The following is a 23,641-nucleotide window of genomic DNA, read 5'->3' on the forward strand; positions in this document are numbered from 1 at the left end:
GTCTTGTTTATGTTTGTTTTGCTGTGATAACAGAAACTGTTTATATATATATATGCACATATATAGGACATGACAGTACGATTAGAAAAAGACGTACAAGTATAGCGTGTTTGGAAGGGTTGCCAGGAGAAAGCTTCTTCTCAAAAGAACAAGGCAGCATGCTTTAGGTTTGCAAAGTTGCATCTGAACAAACCACAAGACTTCTGGAACAAAGTCCATGGAGATGTTTGGCCATAATGCCCAGAGTCAAGTTCGGTGAAAACCAAACACAGCATATCAGAACAAACTCCTCATATCAAAAGTCTTACTTGTGGTGGAAGGGTGATGATTTTGGGATTATATTGTAGCCACAGCATGTGGGTACATTACAGTCATTGAGTCGACCATGAACTCCTCTGTATACCAAAGTATTCTAGAGTCAAATGTGAGGCCATCCGTCCGACAGCTAAAGCTTGGCCAAAATTGGGTCATGCAACTGGACAATGATCTGAAGATCACCAGCATATCTTCCAAAATCTGGCAGTAAGTTTTGGAAGATCATTTTCATTCCATATCTGCAAGATGTACTTTTCAGATAGGAAATGGACTAAAAATGAATTCCCACACCTTACTGCGAGATAAATTCTTCAAAAAGTTGTACAAAAGGATGCGGTGCTGGTCCTTCAAGATTCACTCTCAATCGGTCTGTCTGTAAAGCCTATAAATAAAACTGTCGTCATGTATTTTACAACACTTCAGCTTGTGATTCTTATTAAGAGCGGGTCGTTTTTTAGGATTCTTTAGCTAACCTAAGTCTCTGAGATGATCCTGACACCTTGCACTTCTGGAGACTCCAGGTAGGTTTCAGTTCTGGAAAATGGAGACTTAATTGTTAATTATTTTGCAGTTAATGGGTGTCTTTTCTTCTCCAGCTGTTTTTGTCTGACCCTGATGACCCAATGAGCGTTTCACTGTCCAATGGTCTTCGGACCTTTGCAATTTCTAGTATTGCATCCTTCTCATGGGCATTTAATATTTCTTGACTTTTCAGTGTGAGTTAAATCTCTTTTTTGGCTCATTTTGCCTGTAAAAGAAAACCTAATTAATAATTATGCACACCTGAATTATACTGTATATCACTTAAAAATTATTCAATACAAAATTAATAGTAATTAAGATTAATGTGGTTTGGAATTTGTAAAATGTGCTTGGAAAAAATATAATCAGAAAATCAACTTGCCTAATAATTCTGCACACGAAATGGTGCTATATAGTACTAAAAGTGGTTCTTTGGCTCGTAATCATAGGGGAACCACTTTAAATGCTGTATAGCACCAAATCTTGGTGCTTCAGTGGTTCTTCAGCGGTTCTGCGGTTCTTTGGGATGACTGAGGTGCTATATAGCACCGCCACTGTATACAGGACCTGTAAATCCCCTGTATGGTTCTTTAAGTGGTTCTTTGGGGTGGTTAAGGTGCTTTATAGCACCACTGCCGTACAAACAACCTGTTAAGCCCCTTTTAAGGGTCTTTTTTTTACGAGCCAAAGAACCACTGTTGGTGCTGTTTAGCACCATTTTGCGATAAAAATGCGATATGGCACCTCTTATAGGCAATGTTCCCTCTAAGCTGCACGCGTGAAAAAAAATAATTGCTGCGCAGAGAACAGACATGAAAATCGTGTGTGGGGAAATCCATTTGATTGTAGTATTTTAAATGAGAAATAATTGCAGTGCTCTGGACAACCGCTATAGAGTTATTGTCGCTATAGAGTTAGAACCGGTGAATGCGGTTTACGGGTTTCATAGAAAGAGAACGATTGAGCGCGTGTGAGCTGGCTGGCCCTGAGCCAAATCAGTCGCAGTAAGAATACTGTAATGTTTGCGGACTAAATACCTCAATACGAGAGGCAACGCGAAACGAAAAGAAATGTGAAATAAAACGCCATGTTTTAATGAAAAGTGGCGGAAATAACGGATGATGGGCACAGAATGCTAACAAAACTCTGAGACATTTACAATCACACTCCCACCACAGGTGTAGCTTACAAACTCACAAAACATCAGTGATTTACCTCAGTTTAAATAGATTATTGTGTGTGGTGGTGCTGTGGGTTTCAGGGATAACTATAAAAGAGTTAACGTTCACTTTTCTTAAAAATATTTAGTTATCAGATCTGTTTAAATGCTTCAGTTTGTTTTTACTTTATAATATATTAAAACAAATGGAAGCATTTAAACTGATATAATACTGTATATCAGTTTAAATACTTAAATATTATATTATATTTTATTATATTATAATGTAAGCCTAATAAAAACTTGATCTGATTGTTTAGGGCTCCGTGCCACGAAAAATCTTGAAACCTCCTGGTATATAAAATCTGTGAAATTCATAAGCAATAAACATGTAATTTTGATGGTTTAACACTGTTTGTTGCTAATAATTGACTGTACAAAAACACATTATGGTTGTCCATTGTAACTGCTCATATTATATTATTATAAAGAATAGTCCTACAGGAGGACAGAAATTATTTTTTAATAGAATTTCTTGGTAAAGACTGGTACAGTTAATACAGCAATGTGAAAAAATCTCAAGTAACCTAAAATGTGCTTAATTTAGTGACTGAACTGCTCGTTTTCAAACATATTATTTAATATATCACTAAGTTACATCAAGGGTCAAATAAAATAGAAACGGCACATTAAAGTAAAATGTTACAGTTGCATGATAAAACCATTTTTTGTTTGTGTGTGTTTACGTTCATTGTACAGGTCTGATATAAAGTATGTTTTTGCTCAGGTGGCCAAAATGTGCGCTCAACAGAGAAAAGTTTTGCTCAGCGAGAAAAAAAATTGAGGGAACATTGCTTATAGGTTCTACTTAGCACCACAAAGGACACAGGTGCTGTAGAGCACCTTTAAAGATATGGTGCAACATAGCACCAGAAGTTGTTCCCCTATGATTACGAGCCAAGAACCACTTTTATTGCTATATAGCACTTTTTTTGAGTGTATATTCTGTATATATAGGAAAGAAATTGTAAATCTTAAATCCTTAATATACAGTAAGTGCACAATACAAAGTAATCAATACAATATCATTCTAGGTTACAATGTGCTCAAGAACTGTTTTACAGAGATCATAACAGGCAGAATTTTCCCTGATCTTTATGATCTATGTATACAATGAAATCATATTGTGAAGACCATCTAATGGATCTATTAGATTTCTTAAAGGCACAGAAGAAAAAATATGTTGGGTCAGAGAAAGGTTTGAAAATGGTCATGACAAGCAGTAAAAAAGGATAAATATCTATAAATAAATACACATTTCATTTGAATAATTCATTAAATTATTAGTGTGTGTATATATGAGCCCTTTAGATGCATATATCTACATAGAATATGTGAATATATAAACCCACATACAAAAAAACCCAAGTTTCTTCTAACACAAAGTTAGGAGCGACATCTAATCTCAAGCTGTTCATCGATGGGCCATTTCTTCCAGACTTTGCGTTCCTTGCATGCATTTAGAATATATAGCTAAACAGCTGGCCAAATGAGTGTGATCTGAATCATCTTTCCACTGAACGCTACATTCTTAAAGGCCACCCGCCTTCCACAGAGAGCGAGAAAAACTCATCTAAGCTTGATGAATTCCTCCTCGTCATTTCATGCCTACAGTGGAACTCCTGGAGGTAAGATTGATTCAAGTGATCTCTGAGAAAATGACTCTTGCATTTACCTGGTCAAAGTAGTAATCAGCAATCAAAGTGCACTTAAAATACTCAGAACACTGTTTACTTATAAAATTAAAGTAACTGTGTCTATAAATACACAATAACTCCACAACTACTCAACAAATGTGGAACCTAATAAACTGAAACCAATAAGGCGAAATCAGATCACATACAATCCAATATTGAGATCACATACAATCCAATTTCTACTAGGGTGTGTCTCATTCAGCTCCAAGTTAGTACACTGGCCAGGGAGTCTGCAATCTCTAGGGCTGTCCAATGGTGAAAACTATTTGTTTGTTTCCTAGAAATTCTCAAAATGTTGTTCTGTCCTAAGCGTCTCATCATTACGAGTGCAAGTGTAGATGTATAAAGACAAAGTTTGACTTTTCAGTCATTAAGAGAGATTCTGACTCAAGTTTTCTCTCATCTCTAATGTGCATTGTTGCAAAATTTATACAGAAATTAATTTTTTACACACTAATTCATCTGTTTTGCTTAATAAAATACAAAAAGAGTCTCATTCTGGGTTCAGAAGTGTGACAGAGCCACATTTGCACTTCAGAGCTGCGCAGCTGGCATATTTTCAATGTGTCTGCGGTGTCAAAACAAGTCACTATACGCTAATGGGGAGCTGATGAGATAAGTGGGATTTCATGCTCAAGGTCTGAAGATAAAAAGCAAGTGTGAGATGTTCCCAACAGATTTGTAAGTCAGCGATCTATAGAAATGAAATAGAGCAGTGACCTTAAAAAGGTTAGATTGGCACATTGTGTACATCTGAATAATGAATGACTGTGTGAAAATGTTTTTAATTTAAAACTTATAACTAAACATGCTGTTAACATAAAGAGACATTTAAAACATTTTTTTATAAAATTATTCTATATAAAGGCATAACTGGCATCTGGACTGAATCGGTTTCTGATAAAGCAACTCCCAACCACCAGAGGGAGCCCTTAACAGAAAACACTAGCGTGGCTCTACTGTTTGGTTTCAAGATTTAAAGTTGCAATTATGATAAATAAAGCCACAGCTGTAAAATTTAAAGTCTCATGGTGAGATATAAAGCTGTCGATCTTCATGAAGTCTTGTTTTTGACCTTTATTTTTCATTTATGGTATAATAATGGATATGATATTGGATTTTTGACTCTTTCTTGACCTTGCATGATCCTGTTTGAGAATTGATCTTTGGATTTGCTAATCTTACTTTCCAGGTAACCTTCCCCTGGTTTCACAGGCAAGGCTTAAGCTAGTCCTAGACTAAAATGCATGTTTGAGCTGTTTGAACTGAAAGCAAATTGTACTGACATATCTTAAAATATATCTGTGCCATTGTTTTGTCTCAAGATGCACACCAGTAATATTTTTTTTTCAAGTGTACATTTATAAAAGTTACTTAAATATCCTAATTGAACTAAGGTCTAATCCTGGTTTAGGCAAAGCCCTGTCTGTGAAACCGGGCCTTTATAATTTTTCAAAAGTTTGGGGTTGGTAAAGTTTTTTTTCTTTAAATGTTTTTGAAAGTCTTTTATGCTTACCAAGACTGCATTATTATTTGATTAAAAGTACAGAAAAATGGCAATACTGTGAAATATTACTCAATATTTCACAGTATAACTACAGTATTTGAATATATTGTAAAAAGTATTTCATTCCTGTAATCAAAGTTGAATTTTCACATGATTGAATGAGTCACATGATCTTTCAGAAGTCATTCTAATATGCTGATTTGCTGCATCTTAATATTATCAATGTTGAAAACGTTTTTTTTTTTTTTTTTTGGAAAATGAAATACATTTACTTCTTTAAAAACACAAGAATATTTCACGCTACTTTTGAGCGTTATTTTTAACACCATACTCACTGTGGTCTGGAGGCTTCAGCTTGATCCGTCTGGAGCTTCTCTCCTCCCTCCACCTCCATGGTGCAGTATACAATTCGGTTAGGAGCAACGGATTTCAGCCCCTGCACCTCTATGATCACAATCTGAGCAAAAGTCGCAAGACCACATGATCAGATTGAGTAACAATTAAACTTAATGTAGAGTTCTGATCACTTTTCATGGACATGCTTTTTAGCAACTAGCTGTTGAACTAACCCACTTGATCTATTATGAAAAAATCCCAAAATACCATTCCAATGTTTCATAGCTGAGACTTCATGCAAAATTGAAACCATGACAACCCCATTGATGGTGACTTTATCAGTCTCACCTCCAGACTAAATGACAGCACTACGTCAGATTTGGAGAGAGGCAAGTCGTTCTCGTCGCCGATGTCCAGGAAGCTGTTCATGGGTGTGAGTTTGGGCTTGATTTTGGGCTTGAAGTCTTTAGCCACAGGCTGGCTCTCTAGGTTAGCCATCAGCAGGTTAACAGATGACCTGAGCTCCTCCACGTACATCATCTCCATGTCTTTGGAAATAAATTTTGGGAACTTTCTCTCCTATCAGACGCAGCATAAACAGAATGAATATTGTGACTTCCAGGAACTCATACAGTTGATTCAGCCTTACAATTAGTGTACAATATGCTAACTATTTATTTATGTACTTATTAATTCACTGATTCATTCATTCATTTGTTTGTTCATGCATTAATTTGTTTGTTAATTCGTTCATTCATTAACTATATTGGTCCACAAAAAAAAAATAAAAAAAATGGCCTAACCAATAGTAAAATCTATTTTTCTTTTTTTTATGTAATGTTGACTATTAAAAATATGCTAAAAAATAGCCCAACTAATAGTATTTAAGAAAAAAAAAAAAAATTATTCTTATTTACTTACTTATGTATTTTATATTATATATTATTTAGTACGGATTTACTTCACAATATGCTAAAAATAGCATAACTTTTAATATTTTTTGCAAAAAAAAAATCTGTTTTTTTTTTTATAAATACCATTTAATTTTATTCTTTTTAATTATTTTACTTTCTCCGTATTGCTCTGAATGAGTACGCAACATTATTGACTCAATCCACAAAAAAATAGCATAACCAATCTTTTTTTTTTTCATAAAGTTGTTCTGGGAAAAAAAAAAAAAAAATGTTTTTATTCTTATTTATCAAATTGGCTAGTTCAAGACTTTTGTGAATCTTTCTGATGGAGTCATCAAGAAGAACCGGATTGTAATAATTTATCCACAAATGATGTCTTTTCCTGTGTAAAGGAAACACTGATGTGCACTCTGTAATGAACTAAAGCCACCTCACAAGATGATATCTACAGTAATTAAAAAGCATATGGACGCACACAAACAAAAGACACTAAATCTCAGGTGTAATTCCATTATTCGTCAGGTGTTTCCACCGAAAAGACTGAACCAGGTATAAGTTTCTTACTCTGGCTATTTTCTCGGCCAGCTGCAGTCTCCCGTCCAGCTCTCTGCGGATCTGTGCCGCCTGCTCGTCCACATTGTCCAGCTGCACAGGGAAGAGAAAACAAAGCTTATCTATTTGACACGGTTTACTAAACACATTACCACAGGTAGATCTGGATAGATCAAAGCTGGCCGTGGTGAAAAGGCAAGAAAGATGAGCTTAATGACTACCGTGATTAGTCATGTAATCTCTTTTGAGCCTCATGAAGCAGCGGTGGTAGTTGGACAGGCCAAACCGAGGAGATATGAGATCATAAAAACGTTTAATGTCTTTATCTGTTCACTGAGCGGCTCTGGCATGCCCTCAAATGAAACGTTTTTGGAGTGTAAAACACACACACACACAGAAAGTGACACACAAATACACCCACACAGCACTACTGGCATGTTGTCAAGACAGGGTTTCCTCTCCATGAGTGGGAAATCTCTCTGTATCACGCACACACACACACACACACGCACCACCCCCACCGTAGCACTGTTTCCACTTGATAAGCTCTTCTCCCTGCGGCAGCAGTAGGGTGGACTCCGCTCCCATTTCATGCTGCACTATTACTGCAACATACTAGTTCACTCAGAAGTTTTTAAGTTTTTTTTAATTAATTGGTACTTGCTAAGGCTCATATTTGTTGATTTGAACAAGGTATTAGGTAACTAGACCAGCGCCATTTGCACTACAGTTTGCACATTCAGTATGACTGAACACACAGTTAATCACCTGCAACACCCTAGCAACCACCCAGAACACCTTAGCAGGGTGCTTAGCAACCACATAGTAACCACCAGAACAGAATCCTAACATCTGCCTAGTCCAGAACACTCTATAAACCAACCAGGACACCCTAACAACCACCTATAAACCACCCAGAACACCCTAGTAACCCCCAGAACACCCAAGTAACCAGAACACTCTATAAACCACCCAGAACGCCTTAGCAACCACCTATAAACCACCCACAACACCCTAGTAACCCCCAGAACACCTAAGTAACCAGAACACTCTATAAACCACCCAGAACACCCTAGTAACCCCCAGAACACCTAAGTAACCAGAACACTCTATAAACCACCCAGAACACCTTAGCAACCACCTATAAACCACCCACAACACCCTAGTAACCAGAACACTCTATAAACCACCCAGAACACCTTAGCAACCACCTATAAACCACCCACAACACCCTAGTAACCAGAACACTCTATAAACCACCCAGAACACCTTAGCAACCACCTATAAACCACCCACAACACCCTAGTAACCAGAACACTCTATAAACCACCAGAACACCATTGAAACCACCTAGTAACCACCCAGAACACCCTAGCATCTGCCTAGTCCAGAACACTCTATAAACCAACCAGGACACCCTAGTTACCAGAACACTCTATAAACCACTAAGAACACCCTAGTAACCACCTAGAAACTCCTATAACACCCTAGTAACCAGAACACTATATAAACCACCAGAACACCCTAGCAACAACCTATAAACCATGCACAACACCTTATAAACCACCCAGAACTAATCTAGGAACCACCTATAAACCACCTACAATACCCTAGTAACCACCTAGTAACCCCCAGAACACCCTAGTAACACTATATATGGTAATATATTATATGCCATTATATTCTATAAATCAACCAGAAAACCAAGAATACAATAGCAACCACCCAGAACACCCTAGCAACCACTCGGTAACCACCAGAACACCATAGAAACCACATATTAACCACCCAGAACACTTTAGCAGATGTACTGTATTAAAACCAAAGTAACCATTCATAGACTATAAACCACTCACAATACCCTAGTAACCACCTAGTAACCCCCAGAACACACTAGTAACACTATATATGGTAGTATATACCATACTATACTATAAACCAACCAGAAAATAAAGAATACAATAGCAACCACCCAGAACACCTTAGCAGGGTGCTTAGCAACCATCTAGTAACCACGAGAACAGCTTGGAAACCACCCAGAATACCACAGAAACCACATAGTAACCACCAAAACACCCTAGAAACCACATATTAACCACCCAGAACATTTTAGCAGATGTATTACAACCAAAGTAACCACCCACACTCTATAAACCACTCAACACCAAATGAATAAAAAAGCGTATAAACCGTTGAGAACACATATAAATCCTAGCAAACACATATAAACCACCACCAACAACCTATAAACCATTAAGAACACCACAGTAACCACCTTAACCCACAGAACACCCTAGCAACCACACAGTAACCACCCAGGACACCCTAGCAACAACCCAGAAAATCAGTGCCACAGCAACCAAGGATTTGCAATGGTCAAATGGCATTTACATTTTCTTCAGAAATAACCCCATAGATGGAAAATTTAAATAAAAGGTAAATATAATGTATCTGCTTCTGTTCAATGATGATTCTACAATCAATTCGCTGTGTAGCTCAATATTCTATTTGAAGTGTTCTGATTTCATTTGTTACATCACAAACACAGATCTAAACAGCAAAAGAACATGCACAGATCTGCTTTTATAAGGACTTTGTTTGAGTGAAGCAGTGTGATGAGCAGTCTCTGTAATGAGGCCGGATAATGTCTTCCATGCTTTGCTGAGCCGATCTTCTGCTCCCATCACATCAATGTTCATTATCGACTCATTCTATTAACATATGCAAATCCACAAACGCCTCAAAATCTCACATAAGGAGTGTGTGGGAGAAAGCAGACCAGATGAAGGTCTCTTGTCAGCCCGGCGCTGGTCTGGTCACATGTGGGAAGCCTTAATGATGTAGTTAGCCACGTCTACACAGAGGGAAAGAGGCCAACAGGTGTTAAAGAAAGTGCACCTCTGAAGCACACAGGAAGTAATGAGAGCATCACAGAAGAAAACCACTGTTAAAATCCACTAATAATACACCTAATGACCCCACCAACAACAAGAGATCAAGGTCAGGGTGGGACTGGCTGCAGTTTTCCAGGAACTGTGAATAACATTTGCACTTTGATGGTGGAAAAATACATTAAATACACATGCAAACATCCCCATGGTTTTGAGTTTACCATAGAGGTCTTCATATCTGTCAGGTTTTGAGGAATACGTTTTATTTAGTAAGCAATACATGTGGAAATGCATAATTAAAAGGGAACATTCTAAGGGAACCAAATGACCACTAATTAAGAATTAACGGTGCCATCCATTTCATACAGGTAATTAAGGCCTGCGCAAAAGCACATAATCAACAACATTCATAGCTTATTTATAACTAATTAGTGACTCTTGTTTGCTGCAGCAGGCTATTTAGAAGCTATATGTCTGAATGAACACCACACGAAATGTGACATTTAATTAAGATAAGGTTGGACATGTAAGGATCAGGGCCAATAAGATTTTGCTTCAGCTTCACTTGTTGCATTTGGTGAATTACAAAAAGTTTCAATTAAATGACCCATCTGTTACTCCCACAGAATACCACAAAATGCATTTAATATCCTAATAATCTCTAAGATCTGCTAATGTAATTACTTTTCCTAATGATTTGCTTGTAGAGGAGTTCTCTGACAACCTGTCGGGTTCAGAAATCCTTTCTTTAAAGGGGACCTATTATACCCCTTTTACAAGACCTATTATACCCCACAGATCATATATTATAGCTTGTCAAATTTGCCCCTATTTGGGTATGAGCAAAAACATGCCGTTTTTGTGTGTGTCCCTTTAAATGCAAATGAGCTGCTGCTCCCGACCCCCTTTCCAGAAGAGGGCAGAGCTTTAACAGCTCGCGCTTTGGATACTCTGGCAACAACAAAGCTGGAAAATCTCACGCAGCCAAAATGACGATTGTCAGCAATGGTGTTCAGCCTTACATTGTTCAAACCGGAGACGGACACTGATGGAGAGACTCAGGAAGAAGTTACTACATTTAGAATGCATATGGATGTTTGTGAACGGTTAGTGGATAAATTTATGCAGTTGCTGTGGAGTTGATTCAACTCATCGACTAGAATGTGTCGTCATGTTAGTCTTTTGTGCAAATCCAGTGTTGAACTGACCCTCGTTTGTGAAGCAGTTCAGTTATGAAGGCACATTTCCTTCATAACTGAAATTCAACCACGGTGTCCTCGGTCTTATGTTCGTTGGTACATCCATAACAGAACATTTGTAAGGTTTTTTTGGTGTAGACATTGTACAGCTGCAACAGGGAAGAAACAGAAATAGCGGACTTCTGCAGCTCACTCAGGGCGGTATCCAAGGTTGTCAGGTCTGAGCAACAAATGGCTAGTCAAATAATAATAATAACAATAATGATGATTATTAACAACAACAAACAATATTTGTAATTTAATTTTTAATTTTTGCAATTTCATTGTTAATTTACATAATTTTAAATACATTTATTTTTAAAATGTAATTTGATGCATGTAATCCATTAAAAACAGATGCTAAGATTGGATTGGTGATTTTATTACCATATGTTTATATAATATAATATAATATAATATAATATAATATAATATAATATAATATAATATAATATAATATAATATAATATAATATAATATAATATAATATAATATAATATAATTTTTCATTTTTGTAATTACATTTTTAATTTAAATTATTTAAATAAATTTAAAACAGACGCTAAGATAAGATTAGCAATTTTATTTACAATGGTCATGTCAGAGTGTTGACAATTTTAAGTTTTTCTTGCCTTTACACAGCAAATCTATTATGATTGACAGTTTGAAAGTTTGAAATGTCCCCAGCCGGCCAGATAATTCTGTCATGAATTGCTGGTTTTGACAGCCAGAATGACCACGTCAGCCATTTCCAAACACAATGACGCAAACAGTGGCTAAATAAAGAATAATAAAACTGCCAAAACACGGACAGCATCCCACTGAAATATAACAGTGACATAGCACAGCAGGTTTGTGTTCATAATGCATTAAAATGGCTTCATTGAGGCTTTCTTTAAGGAGAACGTACTCAATCACCTCCCCAGAGCCACACACATATGCACACCAGATTCTTTTCTGTTGCCGTGTTACCAACTTCTTCACTTCTCTTTAGCTGCTCTATTTTGGTTAGTTTGGCAACAATTTCTATGACAACAAGCCTTAGGAGTGCCCTAATGAAAGACGTCACCAGCCTGGAGAGAAACAAGCCACTGTCACGCTCTAATCTTCCCCGAGCTTTCTTTACCACCCTCATCTAAATTAGCAAACCAATTAAAAAGCAGCCATCTCCAGTCACCCAGCTTTATTCTCGCAAAGAAACTGGAAAAAAGTATGGGTTGCCTTTCTATACTAGGCTTGGCCACTTTATTGAATATTCACAATAGATTTCTAATGCTTTTGCTGACCATATAAGATCAAAGAACTGTGCTTTTTATTTGGTTGTTAATACTAGCTTTCATGTTTTGTTTTAATAGCATCTCTCATTTAAGCTTCAGTGGCAAAAAGGATAACAATCAAGTTCTGTGAATGAGTTTATTTCAATAAACCAATTCAAAACTCTGACCTCAGGATGCCACAATATACCAGTATTGGCGATAACACATAGCCTTGCAAGTTTTGAGCAATCTCTCCCCATGAGTTACAACTCATGTAAACATCATTATATTCTTTCATGCTAGAGTTGAAGGTACTTTCTAACCTCTTCACACAATCTGTCGTCTATGTAGGCCTCCATTGTCCCTGTAGCTTGCATGCGTTCCGGTCTTTTCTGTTTATGCAGGTTTTCTTTGACTACCTTGTGAATCGACGCCCCCAGGGCACGGTTGCCACCTAGTAGATAAACTAATTACTGCAAAAAAATTAAATGCACATGTGCAACCCGTGCATGTGTGAACAGTTACAAAAATCTGGCAGTGCGCGCAGTCTTCTGATGACGAAATTCGCGTCACACGCGCTACACGCTGACGCTTGCAAAAGTGAAGTATACTTTGGGCTTATTGAATCGACTCAAAACTCTGATTCAAATATTATTTTGCACTCAAAAATGAGTCGCCTTGTGGTATACCTTGTATTTACAGTATATATTGAATAATTAATAATTCAATGTAATTTAAATATCAACAATGTGAAAAAATATGTTTAACATGACGGCACATGTTAGTCGATGAGTTGAATCAACTCCACAGCAATTACAAAAACGTATCCACTAATCGTTCAGAAATGTCCAGTTTCATTCTAAAAGTTGTAACTTCTTCCCGAGTCTCTCCATCAGTTAGGAGCATTAGTTCATTTGCATTTTAAGAGACACACACAAAAACAGTTTGAAGAATGTAAGGCTGTTAACACTGTTGTACTGACAATCATCATTTTGGCTGCGTGAGATTCTCCTGCTTTGTTGTTGATGAGCGACCGAAGCGCAAGCTCAAGGTTCAACACATCAACCATGTGAAAAAATGCCATGATTTTTTCATAAATATAAAAGAAATATTAAAATAAAGGAATTAAAACACTTTATAACTCAATAACTTTTAGACTTAAGTAAGAAAGTATCTGCAGTGGAGGTCACTGGGATCCACCGCCTCTGTTTTTGATGGTCCGCCTTGACCCTGTCAGACAGATATGAGTATTGCTGTGCCAACAGAGGCGGTAATTCATTACCGTTTCCTGGTGGCTCACCTGCCGGGCGCGTCCTTCGGCCCCGATGCGGCGAGCTAACGAGAGATGACAGGGTGGCAAGAGCGCTAGGCCAGGCTGAATGTGTTCATTAGAAAGAGGATGACAGGTGCTGAGAAGAGAACAGGGAGGGCTGAGCTACAGCGATGGGCCTCTCTGATCTGAAGGGCACAGCTGGAATTCTCAATGTGTCCACCTGAGACACAACCCGCCTGCCTGTCTGGCCAGCCAGATGTTCCACACCTCACAGGGTGCTTTACTTATTGATTAGCTGATTGATATAATGGTTGACCATGAGATGATGTGATTTATAAGATTAGTTTCCCATGATTTCCTGTCCATTTCTGTCTTTCATTCAGATTATTTACAAAATCTTACAGGTTATATCCTATGCTGTTGACGTAGTAAACACAGTGCAGCCCTTCCGTGTTCTACGTCAGAACGTGGCTCATTATTGGCCGGCTCATGCATCAGGATCACAGGCATGCGTCGTGCTGCTCACATGAACTGCGTCTGCCAATAATGAGTCGGCGTTCTGACATAGAACCCGGAAGTGCTGCACTGTGTTTACAACATGAACAGCATAGAAGATTGAAATTGTTGAATAAAGTCACTATTTTTGTTAGTTTTTTTGCTCAATAAAAGTATTCTCGTCACTTCATAACATTTAGGTTGATCCACTGCAGTCACTTGGACTATTTTAACAATGTCTTTACTACCTTTGTGGGCACTGAAATTGGTTAGGACATTGCTGTCTATAGGGAGGTCAGAAAGCTTTTGGATTTTATTAAAAATATCTTAATTTGTGTTCCGAATATAAACTAAGGTATTACGGTACTGGAACGACATGAGGGTGAGTAATTAATGACAGAAATTTTCATTTTTGGATTAACTAACCCTGTAACTTTAGTAAATGCACTATGAACAATATTGCATTACTCCCTAAAAAAGTAACTAATTGTGTTACTTAGTTACTTTCTATGCAAAGTAATGCATTATGTTACTTTTTCTCACTTGTGTTACTTATTTGAAAAAGCAACTTTAATTTGCTGTAAATTTAAAAATAATGCATTATTTTTTAAAAAGTAATCTGATTATGTAACTCAAGTAACTGTGGGTTGAGTTTGCTATACGTATACAATGATACATAGATAATTATGTCACATACCTTCATGATGTGTATGTGTTATATTTAAAGGATTAGTTCATTTTCAAATTAAAATTTCCAGATAATTTATTCACCCCCATGTCATCCAAGATGTTCATGTCTTTCTTTCTTCAGTTGAAAATAAGTTAATTAATAATTTAATGTAATTTTGATCTTCAACCGTTTGGGCTCCATTAAAGTCCACTATTTGGAGAAAAATCCTGGAATGTTTTCATCAAAAACCTTAATTTCTTTTCGACTGACGAAAGAAAGACATGAACATCTTGGATGACATGGGGGTGAGTAAATTATCAGGAAAGTTTATTTTGAAAGTGAACTAATCCTTTAATGCTGCGGCCTCGTGACGATAATAGGCATTTTGGTTGAGTACCTACTGTATCTCAACTTTTGATTACCCCAAAGTACTTACTGTAAAAGCACAAATACTTGAGGGGTTTCTGTTTAGTTACATTTTTTGTTGCAATTTTTTAGGTTTTGCGCAAGTTAAAAATAGGTAAACTCTCTAAAACAAACCTTTCGGGTCCACACAGTCTTCTGTTTCTGAAAGGAAGAATGTTTCTTGTGTGAAACATTGCATTGACACTAAACTGATTAAATTCTAAACTGCAAAGTGCAGCTAAAAATGATGCTATAGCCAATCACAACATTGAAAATTAGTCCCTTTTTAGCACATTTCAGTCTGTGTAATAATGGATTTACTGGAGCAAAAATAAAGGTGCAAATTATTGTGTCTTAATGACAAATCATGTTGGATTGAACCAAGTCACAGCCTACGTATTTTATTTCATTTTCGAAAATCACTTAGATACACGTCACAATATGGAAAATACAATATTTCAATCACACCATTCCCAGTTTGCCACTGCTATCTTTAAACTGTTCACAGTATCCAGTGAATTTCACTTCATCTTTTTACTTGATGTTACTGATCTTTGTTTCTTTGATGATCTCTGTCTTCCTCCTCTACCTCTACTCTACTCGAACACATCCGTCTTTCCCCTCAGTCTGTCACTTCTGCTGCTGCCTCCTAGTCCTGTTATATCTTCCTCTTCCTTTGTGTGACACCCTCCACTTACTGACATTTCAATTGTCATGCTTCCAGTCTCTTTCAGTTTCCCTCTTTCTCTTCCCTTGGCATTCACTCCGTAAAAGAATTTGACACCGGGTGGAGCAGCTATCAGAGAAAATCACTTAAACGTTTAAAGCAAGACAGATCTAGCTGGAAAATCAAAATGAAAATCGCATGTTAAATAAGTGTTTGGCAGTGAAAATTATATATATGATTTATCCAAGGAAATGTAGCCTTAAGTGCAGGTACATCATCATGATTGACAACATAAAACGCTATTATATGGGTAGTTGTACACTTAATATTTTTGGAAAGTTGACTTGTCACATGGTGCAATATGCTATAGTTTATCCATAACAGCATTTTTCCATTTTTTTAAAAAAAATGTAAAATATAAAGAATAAAAATGCCATTTTAATTGAAAGACTACATTGAATATTTGTCAATTTCTTACACCATAGAACCATCTGAAATGATCTAGTGAAGACAAAAACTTTAAATATGACCCATTTAAAAATAAATAAATAAAATTATATATATATATATATATATATATATATATATATATATATATATATATATATATATATATATATATATATATATATAAAATGTACCCTTATAAACTTTTTTTTTATTTTTTTTTAAATGGGCATGTTCTGCATGAATTACCAATATTGAGCCTTTTGAAAGAAAAAAAAAAAAAACTTTCTCCATCTTTAAATGGACACACATGGACAGACGCGCAAGTAAGTGTGAAAGTACAAAATTAACAGCAAGCTGGTGAGTCAATGTGCAGGAGTGTAAGATAATAATCAATGAAGGAAATGGCTGAGGACGGAAAGATCCAAGAATAGCTCTCACTGAACCCCCTCCCCCCTTTTTTTCCATATCCTCTCATTTCTCCTTCCTTTTTTATATTTAACAGCCATCCACATGCCATCCACGTATCATTTCAAGTTTAAAAATCCAGATGAGTCATAATGGTCGACAAGTCGATTAGTGAGATTGACTACTGAGTTCATCTATATTTGTATTTCTTTTTATAGTGCTTTTAAGGCAATTTCTTGGAGATGATCTTCCCTTTGAAGCACATCAAAACAGATTTGGAAACAAAAGAGTGGTGCAGGGATGCAAAACTTAGAAGACTAATTCACCAGTGGTTCCCTTGAGATTTTCCTATGGGTTTTTATAATGGAGTTTTTACATTCCTGAGTGAAATAAGGTCTGTGGTAAACATAACTTGACGATTTTGATTTTATATATATATATGTGTGTGTGTGTATTATAATATTATATATATATATATATATATATATATATATATATATATATATATATATATATATATATATATATATATATATATATATATATATATATATATATATATATATATATATATATATATATATATACACACACATACATACATACATACATACATACATATATACATACATATACATACATACATACACATATACATACACACACATATACACACATATTATATATATATGTATGTATGTGTGTGTGTGTGTGTGTATGTATATGTATGTATGTATATATATATATATATATATATATATATATATATATATATATATATATATATATATATATATATATATATATATATATATATATATATATATATATATATATATATATATATATATATATATATATATATATATATATATATATATATAAAATATTATGCATATAAATAAAATGCATTGCATTTTTAAGATGACAGAATTTCCTTAAGATTGACTAATTAAATCTGAAAATACGCTGGTCTGCATATCTCTAGATTGGCCATAGTCATTATCTCCCAGTCTGTTTACAGTATTCCTTGTATTTTTTACAACACCACTCATAAATGTACACTTCCTTGCCCTTTAAACACATGCGCATGAGTGATTTATCGAATGCTGAGCCACCAGCTAATGCCGAATCTAACACACAAGCAAACAAATTTTTAAATGTCAGCTGACACGAATCCATAAAACGCACACAGGTGCGTAAATTCTTAATAAGCGCCGAGAGATTAGCACCAGTAGTTCAAACCTGATTTGATTGGAACCATGCGGCAATTTCACCTCATTAGTCTACAACAATATAAGGTACAAAAGGAGATTCAGAAAATGTACATGAGATCTGTGTGCAAGCTTACAGAAAACTACATGCTGCCTTCTGGATTGTGGATGTGCAGTTTAAAAGCAATGCTGTGCTTAATGGCAACAGATCTGACATATTGAGATGAAATGAGCCCTGCACGAAACACTCAGAGGCACACCATTTATACCTTTTGTTTTGTTTTTGTTTTTTTAGAAACGTTACTGTTAGATCATTTCAAAGGAATGTTCTGGGTTCAATACAAGTTCAGCCTATCAAAAGCATCTATGATGCTTTCGATTACTCCAGAAAATAATTGTGATTCTTCCCTCAGTTTGTAAAAGCAAGCGAACTTGTGTTGAACAATAATGAATTTACAATGGAAGTCTATAGGGCAAGACACTGTACTTGGATTCAGGTTAAAACACACTGTTTTGATACTATTGCCACAATACTTCAACATTACATGTCTTAACATGAGGCTAGCATGACAAAATAACTAACCTTGTCTGTCCATATTGTACAACCAATGGAGTTCATCCACCTACAACAGATATACCAAGACAGTTTCACAGCTCAAATAAAACATCTTTGCAGGGAACAATTAATATAAGCCTCTTAAAGGGGTCATGAATTGAGAGATCAACTTTTCCTTGAGCTCTTATTCTTATAAGAATATCCTGTAAGTTTCATAACTGAAAACTTCCTTGTTAGTCCAATAAAAGCTTTTATTGACACCAGGCCCAGCGATCAACTGATCCAGGAATGTGCCTATCTCCACAGAAGAAATCAATGCCTACTTTATCATTGCAACGTTAGCCCAGCCCACTGGTGTGTAAGTGAGATGACGAGGAGAGAACAGCGATAAATTACTAAAAATAACATTACCTTTCAAAGGATCCTAATGCTAGGAATATGTTTATCTATTTTCAACAATGTGAATGTCTCAGTTGAGCATTATTTATTTGTATTCGGTACATTTTACTGTGAATTCTTTGGTAAATCAATCGCATTTTGGTGCAGGCTTTACAAACAGACTTTTACGATACGGACTCGACAGTAATGCAACAACATGTAAGTAACTGTTAATTCTAATGCCTGATCTGATATATAAAGATTCATGTACAGTCAGATGTTCTTTGTCTCTGTGTCTATAAATCAAACCAGTGACTAAAATGATCAATTTCACATTGTTTCTCTTAGTAGGGTGAAAATAATCTGTTATTTAAACAGTAATTAAATTATATATAGAAAGGAAAGCTATCAAAGAGCGCTCCCTTCACAATCGCTGGAGCTGTCAATCAAACAGCACAAGTTTATCAGTGACTGAGTTCTGGACTTGCACCAAAATTTCCCATTTTATTTAACAAATCTCTTAGTTACACAGAGTTTGCACTGTTAGTTATGATGAAAGCATTCATTAGTGTGCAGAAGTTGAGTTGCAATGACGAGATCACTGCTTTCACGCACTCAACAACATGTGATCGGCTACAATCTTCATCACTGCAACCTTTCATGCCACCATCTAAATATAATGCCATAGATCAATGCAATGCTATAATCAACACTTTTCACGATTAGTTAACCTTGAGAGCTGTAATTGTAAAAATGTGCTAAGTTTTTGAGAGAGTAATACTTAGCTGCTTTATATGCAAAGATGTTAGCCAATCACAGCAGTGGGCGTTTACACTGAGGCCTCACAGCAGACAAGCACTTAAAACTCAGAGAGCTAAAATCGGGGTAGGAAAAATGCCTTATATTTCTAAATTATGACAATTTTTGATGTAAAAAGCATACTAACATTATAAGTGCACCCCATGAAACATTATAAAACAATAAAACAATGCAGTTCATGACCCTTTAACAAAAACATGCACTGCATATTTCTGCATATTTCAGCTTTTAATCCTTTCAGAACACATGATGCCCTCTAGACTTTCATTGTGTGTTACTGTAAATATGATTTTTGCTTGTTTTTACAAACGAAGGGATGAAATTATTTGTATTATGAATTCTATTGAACCCAAGACAGTATCTTGAGATGTAGGAGAAAAGCTAGAGTTGCAGAAATACATATATATTTAATAAAATAAAATATATAATAAATATATTTAAATAAAAAAATGCATCTAGATAAATAGATTTAAATGAATACACAAATAAATGTAAAAAAATAAAAAATAAACAAACAAACAAACTCTAAGATAATTAGAAAATGAAATATTAAGCATAATGTGCAGTCCCCTGCTTTTTCCAAACCATAAGATCTCAGTTAGATGCCAAAAGTGCCAATTAATGTTGGGCTCAACCCACCTAATTGCACTGATCTGCTAACTGCAATTGCGATGAAAAGAGACGTCCGTGAAGACCACCCACCACATCTCTTTTACTCCTCCTGTCCCCTGGGGAAAGGCTAGTTAAAAGATAACAGGAGGGCAAGCCAGTTGGACCATTTTCTATCAACCCCTGACCTTTCTGAGATGTTTTCAAAGCGGCTGATGATGGGATAAAGCCACCTGTGCTCAGGTGATTAAGGTAAAGGGCAAAGGATTAAAGGCACTAAACTGCTTACCGTGATTAGGAAAAACAATCAACACAACATGTAATTGTAAAAACTCAATCCAAAAGAAAAGTGTTTTGTCCTGGGTTGTTTGTCATTTGTAAGCCGTTAAGTATGACTTATGGCATACAAAATGCAGGGACAATTAGTAGGCCAATAAGAAATTTGTCAGATTTGCTCTAAACTACAAAGTACCGTATTTTCCGGAATATAAGTCAAGTTGTCCTGTGACTTGTATTCTAAAGCGACATTTGGATTTGTGCCTAATGAGAAAGATACGCAAGTTAGTATTAGTTTTATTTATTGGTATTTTACATTATTCCGAATGTAATAATAAAATGTGACTTATACATTGATGCAACTTATGTGCGTTTTCTTCTCTCAACAATGCAATTTTGACCTGGTGTAACTTAGCAAAATCAGGTTTGGCTTATTTTCTCAGAAAATAAGGTACTGTATTTGTGCAGATTTTCCTCAAAAATCAGCAAAATGCTATGACTACACAATCTTTTATTCAATATTAAGGCTATCTTGCACCTTAAATAAATAATGTATGATGTGCAACTCACTTCCATTTATGGAAAAAAGGGATTATACACCATAAAAAATATAAATGTTCCTCGTAAAAAAAAAGCAGAAAAAGACTTTGAAAAAGGCTTTGAAAACACACAGCATTTTTTATGACATGTTTATTTATAATAAGGATTGTGAAAAATCAAACACAACTGATAATTATGATAATTATGTTTTCTTTCAAAAATGTTTTGAATTGTGGTGTCAGACATTTTTAAAATCCACAGAGATGAAGCTGTCATGGCCAAACCCCCAGACGTTTGATAAAAGCATTCAGAGCATTCAAAAACTCTGCCATTTGTGGTTTAAGAGAAAGTTAAAAATAAATGTCTCTAGAAAATACATGGAAATTGATGGAAGTTAAATTTCATTTCACAATGATTTAAACCCAAGAGGTGCTTCAAATGATTTTAGGGGCGGGGAGCGGGACTGCAATTTAAAATGCACTTTAAAAAAAAATCCAGATTTGCTGTGCTTGTTATAGGGCTGCACAACAGTTTGAGATTATACACTGTGTTCCAAATTATTATTCAGTAAGACAAATCAGTAAGATTTCAGTACAGTAAACATTCAGATTTTAGTTTTTCTAAGAAAATGTTTGTTCGTTTATTTATCCATGTCTTTTTAGATAACTGGTATCAATCTCAGACAAAATAATTTGCCAGATCTATGGAAACCCTACTTAAAGAGGTTGTTCCACATTATTAAGCAAGTCACAGTTCTCATGCAATATGGAGAGGAAGAAAGATCTTTTTGAAGATGAAAAGCATGAAATTGTGCATTGTGCAAAAGGCATGAAAACAACTAATATTGTGTGAAAACTGAATGGAGATTATAGACCGAGTTCTGCTGTGCTCTAAATAATCACAAATCTTATGATAATTCGATAATCTCCATTCAGTTTCACACACAGATCTTTCTTCCTCCCCATATTGCATGAGAACTGTGACTTGCTTAATAATGTGGAACAACCTCTAAGTAGGGTTTTCATAGATCTGGCAAATTATTTTGTCTGAGATTGATACCAGTTATCTAAAAAGTCATGGATAAATAAACGAACAAACATTTTTTTTTAGAAAAACTAAAATCTGAATGTTTATTCTACTGAAATCTTACTGATATGTCAATTGCATAATAATTTGGAATGCAGTGTATATCAAGAAGGCTATAAATAGTAAAAATTATTAAATTAAAAGTAAATTAAAACAAACAAACAAAAAAAGAAATACTTGTATTGTAATATTTCATACTTAAATAAAAATTAACATTTAAGAAATTAATAAAATAATTTTACTTTATATGTAAATTGTACAATTACAATACTAATACTTTTGGCTGTCTTACGCTGCATTCCATTTACCTCAGAAGAGGGATGTCGTCGGTGGGAATAACGTCACAACCGAGTTAACCACGTTCCAGTACACAAGCCAGAAATCTAAGATGGACGCATCTAGGAAAACCTTTGTTCTACTTGCTCTTTCGGAATCTGATCGGTATCATGTCCACAGATAGAGGTTGGATAGTACTGTGTGGACCACTGAGTTTATTGAGACTCAAAACAGAAGTGCTAATAAACAATATATTACTACTATATTGGATTCTGAAGTTGGGATTGTTGCACTTCCCCCGAATTGCAATTCCAACTTGAGGGGGCGTTCCAGTTAAAAGTTCCTACTGGGAACAACGAGTTTCCCCACTTCTGAACACACCATTATTTTCTACATTTTCAAACGTTAAATCATCAAACTTTAATTTTGACAGAAAACCGCAGGAAGCCTTTAAAGTTTCTCTTCTGTCTATAAACACTTCTCATTACAAGTTTGGGAAGTTGGTTGGCACGTCTTCCCAAATACACGTTAAAGCAACCCAAACTCGGAGCAGATGCAGAAATTCTTTGCAATTTAATAATTGCGCTAAACCATATGACGGTTTTGCTTTTATCTCAATTTTTTGTGCAGCCCTATATTATACCATCTTTCTATTGCAGACCTATAAAAACTCAGCAACTACTAACCTGCAGGGCATTGTAGAGCAGCTGATGTTCAAACTTCTTGATTCCCAGGATCTGCTGAAACATCTCATAAAGCTGCTCCTTGCTGAGGATGAGCTCGGACACAGCGCTGAAGGGCATGCGTCCCTGCGGCCGCCGCTGGTCCTCTTCTCCTTTGTAGATGGCATCGTATTTGGTGATCCAGGAGCTGAGGACAGTCTCTTTGCTCAAGCCGTCGATCTCGGGCAGGCTACGCACACGGCGCTCGATGTTCTTCTTGAAGACCTCGCGGAAGTCACTGGCAGAACAGCCTCCGCTCTGGACCATGCGGGCCACTCGCTCGCTCTTCAGAAAGCCCTGTCAGAAGAAACGGATAGGGTCAACCCATCTGTACATTATGATGAACATTGGAA

General features: G+C 35.8%; 1 protein-coding gene across 5 annotated transcripts in view; it reads right to left on the bottom strand.

Annotated features, from left to right (window-relative positions):
• The window catches only part of cadps2 (Ca++-dependent secretion activator 2), a 182,509-nt gene that overhangs the window by 83,750 nt on the left and 75,118 nt on the right, over window positions 1-23,641 (bottom strand). For all 5 annotated transcript variants that reach the window (XM_067380104.1, XM_067380101.1, XM_067380102.1 and 2 more), the window contains exons 3-6: window positions 23,253-23,585; window positions 7,075-7,155; window positions 5,945-6,175; window positions 5,596-5,717 (exon numbers count right to left, since the gene is read on the bottom strand). In XM_067380104.1, coding sequence (XP_067236205.1) covers window positions 5,596-5,717; window positions 5,945-6,175; window positions 7,075-7,155; window positions 23,253-23,585 — 767 coding nt within the window. The remainder of the gene's footprint in view (window positions 1-5,595; window positions 5,718-5,944; window positions 6,176-7,074; window positions 7,156-23,252; window positions 23,586-23,641) is intronic.

This window comes from Chanodichthys erythropterus, chromosome 24 (genome assembly GCF_024489055.1).
Source record: "Chanodichthys erythropterus isolate Z2021 chromosome 24, ASM2448905v1, whole genome shotgun sequence".
Lineage (NCBI taxonomy): Eukaryota > Metazoa > Chordata > Actinopteri > Cypriniformes > Xenocyprididae > Chanodichthys > Chanodichthys erythropterus.